Genomic DNA, 20,599 nt, shown 5'->3' on the forward strand with positions numbered 1-20,599 from the left:
ATATATTTTTGGGACTGAGAATACATGCGCTGCTTTTATAAATGTTTCACGAAATAGATACAAGTACTTAAAACTACATTCTATGGTTGGATTATTAAACCGAATATCGCCCTTCAAGTCTGGTAACCTAAGAATTTATGGAAATGGCTCCTGATTGACGCGAATCCTAAAGATAGATCTATGGACCTTGACAAGTCCCATTCGGGGTACGAATGCTTTAGTACTTCGAGATTATTATTATACAGACGAGAGGTTCTGTTTGGGGATATTCTATGCATTAAAGTTAACGTCGGTTACAAGGTGTTCAATCCATATGAATGATATTTTTGTCTCTATGCATGGGACGTATATTTATAAGAAATGGAAAATATGAAATCTTGTGGTCTATTAAAATGATGGAAATGAATGATTATGATAAACTAATGAACTCACCAACCTTTTGGTTGACACTTTAAAGCATGTTTATTCTCAGATTTGAAAGAAATCTTCCGCTGTGCATTAGCTCATTTTAAAGATATTACTTGGAGTCATTCATGACATATTTCAAAAGACGTTGCATTCGAGTCGTTGAAGTTCATTAGAGATTATTATTAAGTAAATGACAGATTAGGTCATTTATAGTTTGGATATTATGAAATGGTATGCATACCTGTCAACTTTCGATGAAATGAAAGTTTGTCTTTTAAAAACGAATGCAATGTTTGTAAAATGTATCATATAGAGGTCAAGTACCTCGCGATGTAATCAACTGTTGTGAATCATTTATAATCGATATGGACTTCCTCCAGATGGATTAGGACGGGTCTCTATAGGTGGTATCAGAGCGGTGGTCTTAGTGAACCAGGTTTTGCATTAGTGTGTCTAACTGATAGTCGTTAGGATGCATTAGTAAGTCTGGACTTCGACTGTGTCTGCATGTCAAAAGTTTTGCTTATCATTTTTGTCGAAAATCATCTGTTTATTATCCTTAGGAAATTACCTGCTTATTATTCTTAGTCTAGACACATCTTACTGCAATGATTGCATGAATAGTGTATAGACAAAATTCGTATCTTAGTGTATCTGCTAATTCATATCTTAGCATATCTGTTACTGTAGACTTTGCCTGACAGATTTCATAGATTCCTCCGTAACTTATGGGATTTTAGTATTATATATGCATATGTAAATTATGTATTGCAGGGTACTAATCTACATCCTATAATCTATTTCTTATCGAAAATCCTTCATCTGATCGTATGAGATGAATCCCTCAACCAGTTCGAGTTCCTCAGATTTCGATAGCTATTCCGATAGTTATTCCGACAGCTATTCTGACATGGATATTCGCCTAAGCTCCGAAAGCGGTGTCACCAGAATGAATCAATCAATCAGCCATCCCCAATTCATCTGATGGGTTCGTAGTCAACTTAATCGATGGAGATGAGAAGAAGGCGATCCTTTCCACCCACCAACCTGCACTCTTGGCGAAGAACCTGAAGCACTTACCGGCGAAAGCATTCGAAACACTATTCTCACACTCATTTTTCAAATATCTCGCCACGACTATGTTCTATCAAAAAAAATATATTCTAAACCTTATTCATCCGCTCGTTCCAGCCGACAATCATTCCGGAATAATAGAAGAAATCAACGAACTTCGCGCTCGAGAAATAAATTTGAAGAATATGGTGAAAAATTTACCAGCTTCAGCAACATCACTGGCACCAACAGTACCATTAATAACAGCACCAGTACCATCAACAATCCATGCCTCAATATCACCATCTGTACTTCGAGTATGATCTTCGTTTGACGTATCGTTCTACCTCATTTATCTTCGTTCGACATGGCGAATATGTAATCTCTAAAGTTTTAGAGATTATTTATTCTAATTCCAACCGAAAACTAAATGAGTTTAATATTAAGTTAACTCATTAAATCCATAATTACATCTGAAGAAAATATATATGTATATATGTTTTCATAAAGATTGTAATTAAAAATTCTTTTGTACAAACTGTTAATGGTGAAAATATTTTAACGGGTAGGTAATACCCGAGGGATATTTAAGATTTCACATTAATAAGTTACATTGTACGTTCTTCGAATCTGATTCAACAGTCATTTACTATCCTACTTACATCCACAGGTATACGTATCCGTTCACCGCCTAATAACCATTTTCATTCAATTTCATATTTGGATTTTGACCTATCAGAATCCAAAAAGTGGCATAATGAAGAAAACATTTGACAAAATAATATTTGTTAGAAACAGACAAATTAACTATGAGGAATTTTGTTAAGAATCCACGCTAACTGTTCCTAGCTAATTGTTCCTAGCTAACTGATTACATTTTATTTATCGCAATTTAATTATCGTAATTTACATTCTCGCAATTTTATTTATCGTCATTTAATTTCTGTTATTTACTTTACGCACTTTATTTATCGTCATTTAATTTCTGTTATTTATTTTACGCTCTTTAAATATCGGGACACGTATACAAGGTTTTGTCATATCATGTCGACGCATATATATATATATATATATATATATATATATATATATATATATATATATATATATATATATATATATTATTTGGAATCACCATAGACACTCTATATGCAGTAATGATCGAGTTCTCTATACAGGGTTGAGGTTGATTCTACAATAATATATATACTTTGAGTTGTGATCGAGTCTGAGACATGTACACGGGTCACGATACGTATTAATTAATTCGAATATTATATATTAAACTTTATATGAGTTATTGGACTGTTAACTGTGGACTAATCAACTGAGGACTACCAACAGTGGACAATTAAAATGAATTAAAATATTGATTATAACATATGAAACTAAACAATTCTTCAAGTTTGCCACTTGATTTCATCTTAAACCTCATTTGTATCTTGACGATTACAATCTGCGTTCAAACCTTTCACGAATCTTGGAAACACCTCAATCGAGAGGATGATCCAACTACAAGTATCTGTGTCAGATCCTTTAGCATTGTTATTACCGAAAATAACTTTGCAATCCCTTCCCAAATTAGCCAATTTTGTCACAGCTCCAACAAGTCAACTTCGACTTTTCACTCAGATTAGCTTATTATAACCCTGATATATAAGTTGTCTTTCGTCATCGATACCGGGAAACCGTTTATATCTTACCACATTAGCATGAAATTTACCAACAACTCCATTGATCTTTGACTTTCTGAAAAATCACTATATTCAGTGAAACCCTATCATTTACTCATTTACATCTTATAACGAGAATTACTATACCAACTACCGGGAATTAGCAAATCAGTATTTTGAAATCTCACAGCATATCTACATCAACAGTTATAAGTATACATATAACCCTTATCTCTTAGAATTATGATCTTCCACTCTGAAATTTTAAAAAGCACCCAATCTACAAATCAATACTCCAAATTCTGAAAAAGCTGAATACAGCAGCAAAAACTGTACACGACCTTAACCGTCAAAGGTATAAAGATAAAGAATAGTATATTGGCAAAACTCAGAAAAGTTGGAACTGGAAATCGGACTGAGCAAACCATGAAGGAGACTCTGAACAAATTACAAGGACTAAACTTGTACATAAAAATCCAGATGATTCTGTTTCTGATGAAATCTTTAGCGAATACCTTACTCCTTACCCACTCTAAATCATCGTGAATGAATTTCTTCATCACAATTTGATTCTGAAATCCTAAGATATCATCGTACCTTTCTTTATTAATATCCTCAATATTTCTGAAGATATCTTCATAAATATTCTCGTTCGATATTAATTATCTCCCTGCGCTATCCGTATTATATCATAAAAGGAAACTGTTTTAGTGTCTATACTCTACGAACCTTCAAATTTAAAATATGAATGTTTTTGAAGTAGTGTTGGAAACTGATGCATGAGTTAGTATAATATAATGACACTTGATCAACGTGATTATATTACAATAAGTCATGCTGAGTTTCTAATGGAACGTGATGATTCACAGAACATACCATCATCATGTGCCATTTACACGACTCTTACATTATACCTAATCTCCAAACATATTAAGGACATATCTTCTGGATAGTTCTATTTTTCCAGATATTCTGGTAATTTGCCAAATCAAGATCGTGCCATTACGATTTCCTTCTTAGAACATTAACTATGTTCATCCAAAACTTTATACCTACGAATTATAGATTATTACTTGCTTCACGTGAAGGTCGAGAAGAAAAGACAAAAGCATGAACCTTCGAAGTAGAAATAAGAGTATAAATCGCAGCAAATAGGAGAGGACATTAACTGTAAGATGTCAATGATTATAGAAAAATAGAAGCAGTGACTCCAAGATATAAGGGAAGATATAAAGCCCAACAACAACTCAGAAATTACAAACCATGTATATCAATGCGTATAAAAATATAAAGATACGGGAGAATGAAAAACACTATAACCCCTAGGTAATAGTAAAAATAAATAAAATCCTCTGGTGGTAAATGAAAAAGAAGAATGACAGATATGAATGTTAGGAGTATATCAAGAATCAGTACTGGATGGAGCATATTGATGAATGCTTTAAAAGTATGAACCAAGGGAGAAAGAATAGAAGGTGTGAGTTGTGGAAAATAAGGTAACGAAGGGGGTGGATTTATATTCGAAAATCCGACAGAGCAATCAAAACAGATGATCGTATTTAAAGAGGATCCTAATTCCCTTGATTACCGAAGAATCAAATCCTATTACTATGATTTTCTCCAAATCTCTTGAACTTGGAAATCAATCATATCTACATCAAAAGATATGACGAATCTATATCTACTCATTTCACTCTTTAGTGATAGCTTCACTCGTACTCTTCACAAAATCAAATGGTTTTATCTATATTACTCAATGATGATAAAACCCTATTTATCAACTCATATTCTTCATGAAAACATTTTTTATTGTTAGCCATGACGACCTCACTCAAATTTCGGGACGAAATTTCTTTAACGGGTAGGTACTGTAATGACCCGGAAATTTTCGACTAATTTTAAACCAAACTCTCGATACGATATTATATTTTTGACACGATAAGCAAAGTTTGTAATACTGAGTCTCAAAAATTTTGGAACTATATTCATGTAATCAATTACCTTTGACCGTGCTCGACGATTCACGAACAATTGTTGTAAATAAATATGTGAACAAATATATATATATATATATATATATGATTTTTGTACATAAATAATATACAATGTATATTGTGAATATGTTATATGAATATTACATAACTAATAATATGTAATATAATATATGTAACTACAAGTTGAAATTATAATTGCTAGGTTAATATTATTATCATTATTTTATTTTAATATTTGTAGCATTAATATTATTATATAAAGTATATAAATATGAAATTTGATAATTATAAGTTGTTATATTGATAATATTATTATTATCATTAATAAAAATATAAATTTGTAACTAATAATATTAATGGTACCAATAATAACATTAATATTGTTATTATTATGATCTGTATAAAAAAATCAGTGTTAGAAATATTATTATTATCAGTAGATAGTATATGGATATGAAAGTTGATATATATAAATTGACATAGTATTATAATTTGTAATATCGTTATTAATAATATTATTATTGTACATTTTATAGTAATTACTATCATTATCATTAGTAATAATAGTATTATTAGTACTACTATACTTGTATTACTATTAGTTATAATATTAAGAGTATTATTAATATAATTATATTTATTAAAAGATTAATTATAATCTACAAATAAAAATATATATAAAAATTAGAGAAATTCAAATAAAAATATAAAAACAGATATATGAATACCAATATATATATATATACAGTTATATATAAATATATATATACATAATACGGTTACACACATATATACAAATATTTATACAGATATATACGTATATGTGTAAACACAGTTTAATATATATATATATATATATATATATATATATATATATATATATATATATATATATACTTCATATACAAACACAGAAAAATCTGTATTCTGTTACATATCTTTTTCTTTCTGTTGCAAATTAATTCCAAATTATATGAAACAAAGGTGTAAGATATCAAAGTCTTCAATTCGTACGATTCTGTTGAATTAAGATATCTGCTTTAATTTTTTTCTTCATCTGCTACATACTACTCGTACTTCCTGTCTGCAATTTGTTATCCATCAAATCTTCACTGCAAAAAGCCAATCGAGTAAACACAAATTCTGTTAGCCTTCATGATTGAGCTGTACATTTTCGTTCCTGTCTGAGTAAGTGAAAAGTGGAATCAAATTGTCTATACCAAACAAGAATCGATCATATCATAGGTACTATCTCAATTATACAATTTATACACATATACTTACATATACAAAGCCCATAGAGGGAGAGAGTTAGAGATTTTCATTCAATACTACAAACACTTCTCTTCACCTTCTTTCTTCTTCATTCCTTGGTCATCAAACGAACCATCTCCTTTGTGTTCTCCCTTGTTACTATCACCACACCAAATCATCAATCACCATACAACCATCACTTGAACCGCCACCATCTTCTCCTTTATCCGGGAACCACCACACCTCTCATCTGAGACCCATCACCAGCAACAAACCCACATAAACCGCCACCTTCTACCAAAAACCCACAACTTTATAGCCTGCTGCTACGCTGCTATCTTCTGTTTCTTTTAACCACCAACAAACACATTTTTTTTCTTTCTTTTCTCGATCACTTCTGTTTGCAGTATTGTGGAACTGCATAAATTATTTTTTTCTCCTCTTCCAAACTTTCACAACGAACTACATAAATATTGAAATAATATTAAAAGCTTTATAAAGGAAAGGATAAGTGTTCTATCTTTTTCTTTCCCTTGTGACCAACACTCACTCAATTAGGAATCCCACAACCCTTTGCTTGTTGTTGTTTCTTTAATACTTCTAGATAGAACCGAACCCCACAAACCTAATAAAATCCAACTGGTTTCGTAAATGTACAGCGATATTTTTTTGTTGTTTGTTTCGTGACCCACATCCCACTAATCTCTCTTGTTTTATGCTACAAACTGAACCCACATTAAAGTTATGATTATGGATTTAATTGTTTATTCATTTTCGATGGAATGTAGATGAAATGGGTTTGGAACTAGTTGCCGACATATATAGACTAGTGGGGACGAGTTATAAATTGTTTATTGTGAGTCTTATCTCATCAATTACAAAAGCAACTAGACAGCCTTTTTGTTTCAACTCTCATTTATTTTAATTACATATTGAATAGCAATGTGCAAACAAGTACCATTTAGTTTAATCACTTAAATGATTTACGAGACCGTGAGAGTATTATATGATGAAAAGGATGAGGAGGATGTCGATTAGATGATGTATTAAGATGGTGATGATGTGTATTGAAGATGAACGCGACTATATAAATATAGATGAAAATTTTGATTATGATTTTATGTAAGAGATGATTATGATCATGAAAGGTGATTTGGATCATGATAGATGTTTATGGAAATAATAGATGATGTTATGGAAGAAGAAAGAAACGGAAATATGGGTTAAATAGATATCAGGTTCATATAATTTCAGAAAAACAGAAGTAGTCGAGTGGTTTAAGGAGTATTCGGGTTATCGAGAGGTCTCGGGTTCGAGACTGGACCATGGCATTTCTTTTTAGAATAATGAGGAGAAGAGAAACAGACATGTTAAGGGTTATATTGATTTCATTAGGAGCTAAAACAGAAAGTGTTAAATGGTTAAATGGTTTAGAAGTTGGTATGGCAAGCGAGTGGTCTCGGGTTCAAACCCGGGCATGGGCAGTTATTTTTCCTTTTTGGAGCTTGTTTCATTAAGGTAGCACATTTATTATTTTTGTTGTTATTATTATCATTATCATTATTATTAGTATCATCATTATTAGTAATTAAAGTTGGTCATCTTATTAAGATTAACAGTATTAGTAAAATTATTATTTTATTATTATCATTATTATTATTATTATTATTATTATTATTATTATTATTATTATTATTATTATTATTATTATTATTATCATTATCAAGATTTTTATATATTATTATCATCATTTTTATTAACACTACTATTATTTATTATTATTATTATTAGTATCCTTATTTTTATAAAAATATTTCAAATTTCTATTATAAATATTATTTTACCAAATAAAGTAATAGTTATATAAAAACATATCTTAATATAATCATATATATATATATATATATATATATATATATATATATATATATATATATATATATATATATATATATATATATATATATATATATATATATATATATATATATATATAAAGATATTAATCTTAATACATTATATAAAATAAATAAACTTAGTCGATTAAATGTGATATGTGTTAATATATATGAATAATATAGGTTTGTGAATCCGAGGCCAACCTTACACTTGTTAAATGACGTCATATGTATTTTTACTACAAAATACAGTATTGTGAGTTTCATTTGCTCCCTTTTTATATATATTTTTGGGACTGAGAATACATGCGCTGCTTTTATAAATGTTTTACGAAATAGATACAAGTACTTAAAACTACATTATATGGTTGGATTATTAAACCGAATATCGCCCTTCAAGTCTCGTAACCTAAGAATTTAGGGAAAGGGCCCCTGATTGACGCGAATCCTAAAGATAGATCTATGGACCTTGACAAGTCCCATTCGGGGTACGAATGCTTTAGTACTTCGAGATTATTATTATACAGACGAGAGGTTCTGTTTGGGGATATTCTATGCATTAAAGTTAACGTCGGTTACAAGGTGTTCAATCCATATGAATGATATTTTTATCTCTATGCATGGGACGTATATTTATAAGAAATGGAAAATATGAAATCTTGTGGTCTATTAAAATGATGGAAATGAATGATTATGATAAACTAATGAACTCACCAACCTTTTGGTTGACACTTTAAAGCATGTTTATTCTCAGGTTTGAAAGAAATCTTCCGCTGTGCATTAGCTCATTTTAAAGATATTACTTGGAGTCATTCATGACATATTTCAAAATACGTTGCATTCGAGTCGTTGAAGTTCATTAGAGATTATTATTAAGTAAATGACAGATTAGGTCATTTATAGTTTGGATATTATGAAATGGTATGCATACCTGTCAACTTTCGATGAAATGAAAGTTTGTCTTTTAAAAACGAATGCAATGTTTGTAAAATGTATTATATAGAGGTCAAGTACCTCGCGATGTAATCAACTGTTGTGAATCGTTTATTATCGATATGGACTTTGTCCGGATGGATTAGGACGGGTCTCTACACGCATATCAACCACAAACCGATGGACAAAGTGAATGCACAATTCAAACCTTGGAAGACATGCTACGATCTTGCGTTATCGATTTCGGAAAAGCTTGGGACAAGCACTTGCCTCTCACCGAATTCTCCTACAACAATAATTATCATGCGAGTATACCATTCGAAGCGTTATATGGCCGAAAATGTCGTTCTCCTCTTTGTTGGGCCGAAGTAGGTGACACACAAATCACCGGACCCGAACTCATTCAAGAAACAACCGAGAAGATCGTTCAAATCCGAGATAGGCTTAGGACAGCCCGAAGTCGTCAAAAGAGCTATACCGACAAAAGACGCAACGACCTCGAATTCCAAGTCGGAGATCGCGTGATGTTAAAAGTCGCACGCTTGGAAAGGTGTAATCCATTTCGGAAAACGCGGGAAGCTAAATCCGCGGTATATTGGTCCTTTCAAAATCTTGGAGCTTGTTGGAACCGTTGCTTATCGTTTAGACCTTCCGCCTCAATTGAGCTCCGTTCATCCTACTTTCCATGTATCGAACTTGAAGAAGTATTTTGTCGAACCCGAACTCGTCATCCCTCTCGAGGAACTTACTATTGATGACAAACTTCATTTTGTGGAGGAACCGGTTGAAATTATGGACACCTCCGTCAAGACGCTAAAACAAAGTAGAATTCCGATCGTTAAGGTCCATTGGAATGCCAAAAGGGGACCCGAGTTTACTTGTGGAAGGCAAGATCAAATGCAAAAGAAATACCCTCATTTATTCGTGGATTCGGAAACGCAAGATCCCGAGGAAGAAACAACGACTACTACGCCTACTTAAATTTTGAGACGAAATTTCTTTTAAGGAGTAGATAATGTAACATCCCGCCTTTTCGTTTACTTTCCGTTTAATTATTTAAAGTTCGTTATATGATTATAACATATTCCGTTAAAACGCGTTTTAAATTATCTCGTTTAGGTAATTCACGCACCCGCTTTGAAACTTGAGGGACTAAACTTGCCAAAGGACAAAAGGTTTGACTAGGTCAACTAGTCAAACCCTTCTCCTCCACTCATCCATTCACCTCCCTTTTCTAACTTTTGATACTTCCATTTTCTCTCAACTCACTCAACAAGATTCATCATCTATTCAAGATCTAGCAAGCATCAATTTAAACAAATTACATATTTGGAATCCTTGCATCTTCCTCTTCAAATCTATACCAACTTTATTGCATTTGGGTAATTTTCTAAAAACACTAGATTTTGTGTTCTTGATGTTTTTAACTTATAGAAGTGTTAATTAGTGTCTATGGCTCAAGTCTAACATGAATATATGATTTGTATGCTTGTTCTTGTCATTTTGATGTAACTAGCTTAAACTTGAAATGGGTGCGCTTAATATTGAGTTTTGGTGGATCATATGTTGTTAGATATTAAAAGTGCATGTATTAAATGTGTTACTAGCATCACTAGCTTCAATTTGGTATGTAAGTTGACTTGGAAAAGCCTCATTAACATGATTAAGGATTTTATGATTGTTGGTTAGGGTTTGGTAGCCTTGAATGTGATTTTTGATGCATTAAAAGCCTTGCAATGTTGTTTGTAAGTGTTTAGTAGTATTGTATATGTAATTACCTACGAAACGGCGTATTATATGTGTGTAGTAAGTTCCCGAATCATCTTATGCGTTTTACGAACTTGAAACCTTGATAACGAGCTTTAAATGATCAATCAACGAGAATTCGATTATTTTAAATGATGTTTTTGTTTGATGAAAAGTGTTTAGTTGTATTCCTTGTTAAATTACCTTTCTAACGATATAAGATACGTGTTTTGAATGTTTACGGTTCATAAGTTATGGTTGTTTGAAGTTGGATTCATTTAAGTGTTCAAAACTGCCAGACTTGCTGAACAGATACATGGAGCGGCGCTCCAATACCTGGAGCGGCGCTCCAAACCCGGCTGTCCAAAGTTTCACTTTTTCGTTTAATTTTAACTATGCTACGCACCTCCGATTAACATGAAACTTGTTCTAACATGCTCATATATGATTAAAAACCTCAGAAAAATAGTTCGGGACCCGACCCGAACATGTTGACTTTTTCGTTGATTTTGACTTGACCAAAGTTGACTTTTGTCCAAACTTAACCAAATACTTATGCAATCATTCTAACATGCTTTTATACTTGTACCTTGCATGAAAATTGACAATTTGATTCACATGCTATAATAATCGAGTCGTAACGAGCCATAGAACTAATTGAACACTTTGACCAATCGTGTTTACCGTTATTGATATGACCTACTTGTTTAGGTCAATACTAGCATTCGTTCTTGCACACGTTTACTTGTGAAGTACTTTTATACGCTTGCACTCAATGTGAGATCATAGTCCCACATTTTCAACAACTTTTACTTTTAAACTATGGGATGAGAAACATATACGTATCATACTTTTATGCTTTGAACACAAGTACGAAAACAAACATTCCACAGCGAGTTAGAACAAAAAGCCCCAATTCAATTATCATTAGTTACACTTGCAGGGTGTAAACGTGAACTTATGTTATGTGATCACATTGGGCTTGACGAGCCCTCATTCGGACGGTTCGCTACCGTTAGCGGATGAAATATATTTTCGAGTATAGTGTATGTTCTAACACTACGTAACAGGGTACAAAACAGTTAAGTCTTGATAATTGGGTGCTCGTGAACATACTTTTGGAATACAAACAATTTGGATAATCAACTATATTAAATCTTGTGGTTCAAAAACAACGTTACTATTACACCTATGATTTCACCAACGTTTTTCGTTGACAGTTTTTTATATATTTTCTCAGGTCCTTGAACGCTAGGTGATACATGCTTCCGCACATTATTTTTGATACTTGCTTGGATGTCGAGTATACATGCATACGTGGAGCGTATTTTGACTTAACTTAATTTGTGTCACATGGGTTTCAATTGTACTTAAAACGTTGTAACATGTTTAGACTTGAACAACTTTGTAAACTTTGAAACATCTTTATAATTGAAATGAATGCGACATATTTTGGTCAAACGTTGTTTTAAAGACTTATGACCACGTAACGGGACCTAAGTTGACGGCGCCGTCAATGATGATTTTGTCGGGTCGCTACATTTGAACTGGAAGACAATGTCTACTTTTCCAACTTATTCTTCAAGCGATCAAATTCTGATGCTGCAATTATCCGTTAATCATTCATCATATGGGTTGCAGATGTTGCAACCTCAACTGCTTTAAGTTGTCTCGATTAGCTTCTTTGCTATCTCTTTTATCGTTGAATCCCTTGCTGGATATTGTAGCTCCTCATCATGTACTCGCAGTGTCAAATGTAGAACCTAATACTAAACACACACTTGATAACATTGTAGCACACTCACACTTTGAACTGAAATAACACTTGTGTGTTTTCTGATATATTAAACCATGAAAATATGCTGCCTTATATAGGCTTACAGGAAGAAAAATAAATGAAGCATACTGCCACTGTTAGCTCCAGTACCCAACTAAATAACAATGTATAAAAATAGGATAAAACTAAGCCACAACTTATTCAAAGAATGAACCAGAAAATAGAAATAAAGGATAGATTAATGACCAAGTAATATGACTTGGTCATCTAGATAGCACTCGTGTTGTGATATGACCGAAACGGACGGTTTTATCTATGCGGTGTCGTTAGGACGTAAGGCGTCAGATTCAGCTGATCAGAGTAGCGAACAGTGGTTTATTTTTTATATTTTGCGGGGCCTAAATTTACTTTTAACTTTCTAAGGTAGAAGGTGTAAGTTAACATAGGGTCGTACTGTTGAATGGTTTAACGAATTAAAGATTAAGTGGATAATTGTCTTTGGTTAAATTACCTAGATAAAGGATAGTAGTTGGTTTTAAGCTAATGGTCCTAATTACGGAAAAGTAAAGAAAGTGGAAGGATATACGGAGTATGCAGATCAGGGAAATGTTGACCAAGATATCAGTTTGGGCTAGGGAAAGGTAGTTATGTTTATGTTAAAGCTAAGATTAGAATGGTGTAGATCTGGTTGGATGAGCCAATTACACAGACCTACTTATCTCTAGACTCTCGGAGTTCTCGTTGAGTAGTGAAAAGCATGTCACTTGGTTGTATAATTGAAAGGTGACTATACATTGGAGGTTATCCTCAGTAAAGTACTAGGTTTATTAGTGAGTTCTAATCCTAACCCTCGTTATCAGTTTAGTTAACTGAATAACAACGTGCCGTGTTGATTGAACACTGATCACAAACGGAAGGAGTCCGTCGGGTTAAGTTGACAAAACTTTAAATGAAAACTAACAATCATTTCATCATACTAATGAGATCATACCAAACTAAACATTATACAGCATTACAGTTGATATACTGAAAGTAAAGCAGATAGAAACCTAATACATACCTAAACAATTGATATGACTTAATCCTAGAGCAACAATCAAACAAGAACATGCAATAGGTGTAGGTCGTACAGTCAAGGCACTAACTACTAACTATTACCATTGTTTGTGAAAACTTCTTGTATTTGATCTTGCTTTCATCTTAAAGATCTGTTTTACTCCGTTATTGTTTGTGAAATCTCTATTGCAACCACATTCTTGCCATTTGTCATTAAAATCGCCTGAGTCTTTCTTTTTATTTTTTGCTTGAAAATTTAGCATCAAATCTTTTAATTTACCAGGAGATATCTAAAACGTGCTTCTAAGAACAAATCATTTTCATCAAAATTTGTGGCATCCCATGTTTCTCAAAAGCTCTTGAGTTAAGAGGACTATACAATTCTCCTAAAATTTAGTTTATAGATAGTTGATCACAGACAAGAAATTTATATTAGGAAAAAACGACAAATCTCTAAACTCAATTGACGAGTTTCATACATTACTTAACATAAAAGTTACAGTGGTTAAATCTAAAAGACAATATAGAATGTCTACATATAATAAGGATCAGTTTTCCTTTGCTTTTCAAACTTCGATCACTTGCGTAAAAGCTTCCGCATGTTATGTTAACAGGCCCCTTTAAATCAAATATAAAGTGTGTTAACAGGGAGGAAAATAAAGAACAGGGAACAAAAGAAACTACTTCACTTAAATAGTTAAATATACTATTACAATACGTTAACCTCTTAATTCCTAGAAAACACATATAAAACTACTACACCATAATCTAGTTAACATTAACATTGACATAATATAAAAATAAAATACATTTAAAAATCATAACTTGAATCCATGCAAACCTACCATGATCTCATAATAAACTGACCGACCCGATTAACCCTACTTGAGGCATAATAGTGGAGCAACAACGAAGCAAGTCGGGATGAAAACTACGCCCCATATTGTAACAAGCATCCATATGTGTTGATGGCCATGGAGAAGGATGATTGTTGCATTATACGACACCGTCATGGCAATTACAGAGAGCATTAGGGAGAAAAGTCCAACATGCATTCGGGTTGGCAAACTCACCAGAAAATTATCCTCAGTAAAACGTGGTGTAATCAGGACGGATGAGAAAGCTAAAAATGCTGTAATTGAAGCAATTAATGAGATTATATCTGATATTTCAAATATGATGAAGACAACGTCTTGATGGTTTGCACGGCCTGATACCTTGACAGCTGCTACAAACATGGTTATTGCAATCAATGCAGCAATTATGCATAATCTGGCAGCTTCGGCCTTCCTCCAGTTATTTCCTTCCCTCGGTGCCCTTGAGAACATCATATACGCTATTCGCTATCTCTTTGAAAATATTGTATCCAGTAATGTGTGTAGGGAAGTGTGTTTGTTCACTTCCTATGCAGTTAATCTAAGTTATTTATCATATAAATAAAGATAAAGATAATAATTCTTTTTCTAAATAAAACAGAACAAGATAAATGTCACTTTAGGTAAATATAGAAACAATAGACGTATTAGTGTATTAATCCGTACTTCTTTATTCTCAGTAGAAGAATTTAAACACAAGCCATGAAGCTTTTACTATATTAGGTAATAACGTGTAGTGAGGTTTTTTTTTTTTTCTTTTTCAAAAATAGATTATGTTCCTTCCTTTTGTTATGGCGTGACATAAAGCCACCAAGGTCTAAAGATAAGTTTATTGGGTAAAAGGTGTTCCAATGGTTGTGACATCAACGAACACAGAACACACAGAACATGGAAAATCATATGCGGCAACTACTCATCGTGTCGTATAAAGAGGTGTTTGGACCTCTTTATGTTGAATCGAGGCTGTCTCCAAATAGTTTCTTTTGTTAGATAGTCGTGAGGTTTTCTTGTATTGGCATTGATTGGGAACGAAAAATCATAGAGAATACGGCTAATGTTTGTGTAAAGTGTAACATTTTAATGAAACTCGTAACCCTTATTTATATACTGTCAATTCTCTCTGTCGTTCGGCAAACTATGTCTGTCGTGTACAACAAATACACACTGTCGTGTGAATGTTAAGTCTGACAAAATCTTACACCGACTTCACTCTATCGTGCAACAAAGTCAGTTGTTTTTTGTACATCAGTTTATGCCCCCGTCTTGTGTGAACGACGCAATTGATTGCGATGTTTACTACATAATTAAAATAGATAATCTCTTCTGAAGCAGCACTAGAATATGTTTTGTTCGGATAATTATAGAGAGTTGGTCGTGTGGTGCACAAGCAAAAGTCTATAGGATTAATGTACATGGTACATATAACACATAACTATAAGGCTAAATTCATGTGAAACTTCAGGACACCCATATACATCTAGACGTCAATTAATAATATATATTGTATTGTATATATATTACTCCGTATTACCCAAGTAACGAGAATTAAAGAGAGTTAAGCCTTTTAGGGTTTTATCTAGGTAATAAAGATACATGGATCTAATTTATTAATAAAAATCTTTTTGGCTTTCATTTTTTTTTTTTTAATTTTTTTTTGCAAATATAACGATAACTGAAATAAATAAATAACCAAATAAATAAATAACGACATTGTGTATTTGTCGTACGAGACATAGTTTGCTGCACGGCAGAGAGAACTGACAGTATATAAATACGAGTTACGAGTTTCATTCAAATGTTACACACTTTGCACAAACATTAGCCGTATTCTCTATGATTTTTCATTCCCAATCAATATCAATACGAATACCAACTCTAGGCAACGATCTAAATTTCTATAGATTTGAATTTTCGATCCCGATAGTTAAGTTTCTTCGATTAAACCTTTTCTAGTAAATTTCGCCTCTAGTTTAAGTATAAAGGTTTGATTTAAAGACTTCATTACCACCTACATAAGCCATAAAATATATATCATCTATAAGCGCCCATGAAGACTCGAGAGACTCATCCAACTCAGGGGCGGATCTTAGTGGAATTTATATTAAATATATATAATTTCTGTAGATAATTACTATTATATGTATATGATAATATAAATAAAATTTATAAGTAACAAATATTCAACAAAAGATGATATATAATATAAGTAATGATACATGTATAAAATACATGTATAAAATACAAGTATGAGTATAGTTGTTATATAAATATTGCTATTCCAATGATGATATCAACATTAGTATTATTAATATTATTTAAATGATGCGAATTTGATATATTTAAACTGTTATAGAATTATCATCACTAGTATTAATATTATCATTAATAATATTAGTATTATTATTATAATTAGTATTATAATTATTATTATAAATTTTATAGTTATTATTATCATTATGATCAATAATAATATTACTATTATTACTATCCTATTATTATTATAAATTTTATTATTATTACTTACAATATTAAGAATGTTATTAGTATTGTTATATGTATTAATTAATAATATCAATTATAATGTATAAAGATAAATACAGGTACATATAAATTAGGATAATTCAGATAACAAATTTTTTTTAAATCGCGTAATAAATTATTAACTGTTTTACAATATTTACATGTGTGAGTTCATTTGCTCCTTTTTACTCTTTACATTTTTGGGCTGAGAGTACATGCAAATGCTTTATTAACTGTTTTACAACATTTATATGTGTGAGTTTCATTTGCTCCCTTTTTTTAAATGCTTTTGCAATATATATTTTTGGGACTGAGAATACATGCGCTGCTTTTATAAATGTTTTACGAAATAGACACAAGTGATCAAAAACTACATTATATGGTTGGATTATTAAACCGAATATCGCCCTTCAAGTCTGGTAACCTAAGAATTTTGGGAAATGGCCCCTGATTGACGCGAATCCTAAAGATAGATCTATGGACCTTGAAAAGTCCCATTCGGGGTACGAATGCTTTAGTACTTCGAGATTATTATACAGACGAGAAGTTCTGTTTTGGGGATATTCTATGCATTAAGTTAACGTCGGTTACCAGGTGTTCAATCCATATGAATGATATTTTTGTCTCTATGCATGGGACGTATATTTATGAGAACTGAAAATGAAAATCTTGTGGTCTATTAAAATGATGGAAATGATTATTTATGTTAAACTAATGAACTCACCAACCTTTTGGTTGACACTTTAAAGCATGTTTATTCTCAGGTATGAAAGAAATCTTCCGCTGTGCATTTGCTCATTTTAGATATATTACTTGGAGTCATTCATGACATATTTCAAAAGACGTTGCATTCGAGTCGTTGAGTTCATCAAGATTATTATTAATTCAATTATAGTTAGATATATTATGAAATGGTATGCATGCCGTCAACTTCCGATGTATTGAAAGATTGTCTTTTCAAAAACGAATGCAATGTAAAATGTATCATATAGAGGTCAAGTACCTCGCGATGAAATCAACTGTTGTGAATCGTTTATAATCGATATGGACTTCGTCCGGATGGATTAGGACGGGTCTTTACAGTTGGTATCAGATCAGTGGTCTTAGCGAACCAGGTCATGCATTAGTGTGTCTAACTGATAAGTCGTTAGGATGCATTAGTGAGTCTGGACTTCGACCGTGTCTGCATGTCAAAAGTTTTGCTTATCATTTCGTGTCAAAAATCACCTGCTTATTATTCTTAGTCTAGATAAAATTCATATCTTAGCATATCTGTTAATTCATATCTTAGCGTATCTGTTATTGTTACCTTTGCCTGACAGCTTCCGTAGATTCCTCCGTAACTTATGGGATTTTAGTATTATATATGCATATGTAAATTATGTATTGCAGGGTACTAATCTATATTCTGTAATCTATTTCTTATCAAAAATCCTTCATTTGAATGTACGATATGAATCCTCAACCAGTTCGAATTCCTCAGATTCCGACAGTTATTCCGACACGGATATTCACCTAAGCTCCAGAAGCAGCGTCACCAGAATGAATCAACCAATCAGCCATCCCCAATTCATCTAATGGGTTCGTCGTCGACTTAATAAATGGAGACGCAAAGACGGCGATCCTTTCCACCAACCAAATTGCCCTCTTGGCGAAGAACCTGAAGCACTTACCGGCGAACCTGTTCGAGACATCATTTTCCTCCTCATTTCCAGAGTAGTTCGACACGATTATATTCTATTCACAATTCTAAACCTTATTCATTCGCTCGTTCATACCGACAATCATCCCGGAGTAATAAAGTCAATGAGTTTCGCGCCCGAGTTGTAGCCTTGGAAAATATGGTGCAAAATGTACCAGCTTCAACAACATCAACGACATCAACTGTACCACCAGCAACAACACAAACCACAACAACACACGCCTCAACATCACAATCGGTACCCCGAGCATAATCATCGTTCTACATGACGTTCTGCATCATTTATCTTCGTTCTTCATGCCGATTATGTAATCTCTAATGTTTTAGAGATTATATATTCTTGTTTCAACGGTAAATCAAAATGAGTTTAATATCATATTAACTCATTAAATCTATAATTACATCTGAAGAAAATATATATGTATATATGTTTTCATAAAGATTGTAATTAAAAATTCTATAGTACAAACTGTTAATGGTGAAAATATTTTAACGGGTAGGTAATACCCGAGGAATATTCAGATTTCACATTAATAAGTTACACTGTACATTCTTCGAAGCTGATTCAACAGTCATTTACTATCGTACTTACATCCACAGATATACGTATCCGTTCACCACCGAATAACCATTTTAATTCAATTTCATATTTGAATTTTGACCTATCAGAATCCAACAAGTGGCATAATGAAGAAATAATGGACACAATAAAAATTGATTAGAAACAGACTAATTAACAATATAAATTTTGTTAAGAAACCACGCTAACAAGATCCTAGCTAACTGTTAATTCCGTATTACATTTTATTTTATCGCAATTTATTTATCGCAATTTAATTATCGCAGTTTATTTATCGCAATTTATATTCTCGCAATTTTATTTATCATCATTAAATTTCTGTTACTTACTTTACGCACTTTATTTATCGTTATTTAATTTCTGTTATTTATTTTACGCACTTTAAATATCGGGACACGTATACAAGGTTTTGACATATCATATCGACACATTTATATATATTGTTTGGAATAACCATAGACACTCTATATGCAGTAATGATCGTGTTCTCTATACAGGGTTGAGGTTGATTCTACAATAATATATATAATTTGAGTTGTGATCGAGTCTGAGACTTATACACGGGTCACGATACGTATTAATTAATTCGAATATTATAAATTAAACTATTTATGATTTATTGGACTGTTAACTGTGGACTATCAACTGTGGACTATCAAGATTGGACAATTAAAAATGAATTAAAATATTGATTATAACATATGAAATAAAATAATTCTTCAAGTTTGTCACTTGATTTCATCTTAAACCTCATTTGTATCTTGACGATTACAATCTGCGTTCAAACCTTTCATTATTCTTGAAAACACCTCAATCCAGAGGATGAACCAACCACACTTCATCTACGGAAGAAAAGATTGATGCATATAGTTATGCACCTTAAAACACTCGGAACCTGAGTAAACGTTTAACACGTATCTGTGCTAGCTCCTTTGGCGTTGTTATTACCGAAAATAACCTGCAATTCTTTTTCAAATTAGTCAATTTTGTCATAGCTCCAGCAAATCAGCTTCAATTTTTCATTCGAATAAAACTTATTATAAAGATTACCCCTTCATCATCGTTACCGGAGAACCTTTTATATTCCACCTTTATAACCACAGACGTATCAGTAACCTCGTCGCTCCGTG

The 20,599-nt window shown here is 32.2% G+C and overlaps 1 protein-coding gene across 1 annotated transcript; it reads right to left on the reverse strand.

Moving 5' to 3' along the window:
* Window positions 1-14,673: 14,673 nt before the first annotated feature.
* Window positions 14,674-15,123, reverse strand: LOC139854777 (uncharacterized). Its single transcript, XM_071844060.1, has one exon. The coding sequence runs from the start codon at window positions 15,121-15,123 to the stop codon at window positions 14,674-14,676; it is 450 nt and encodes a 149-aa protein (XP_071700161.1).
* Window positions 15,124-20,599: the final 5,476 nt, after the last annotated feature.

Source organism: Rutidosis leptorrhynchoides, chromosome 6, assembly GCF_046630445.1.
Source record: "Rutidosis leptorrhynchoides isolate AG116_Rl617_1_P2 chromosome 6, CSIRO_AGI_Rlap_v1, whole genome shotgun sequence".
In the NCBI taxonomy this organism is placed as follows: domain Eukaryota; kingdom Viridiplantae; phylum Streptophyta; class Magnoliopsida; order Asterales; family Asteraceae; genus Rutidosis; species Rutidosis leptorrhynchoides.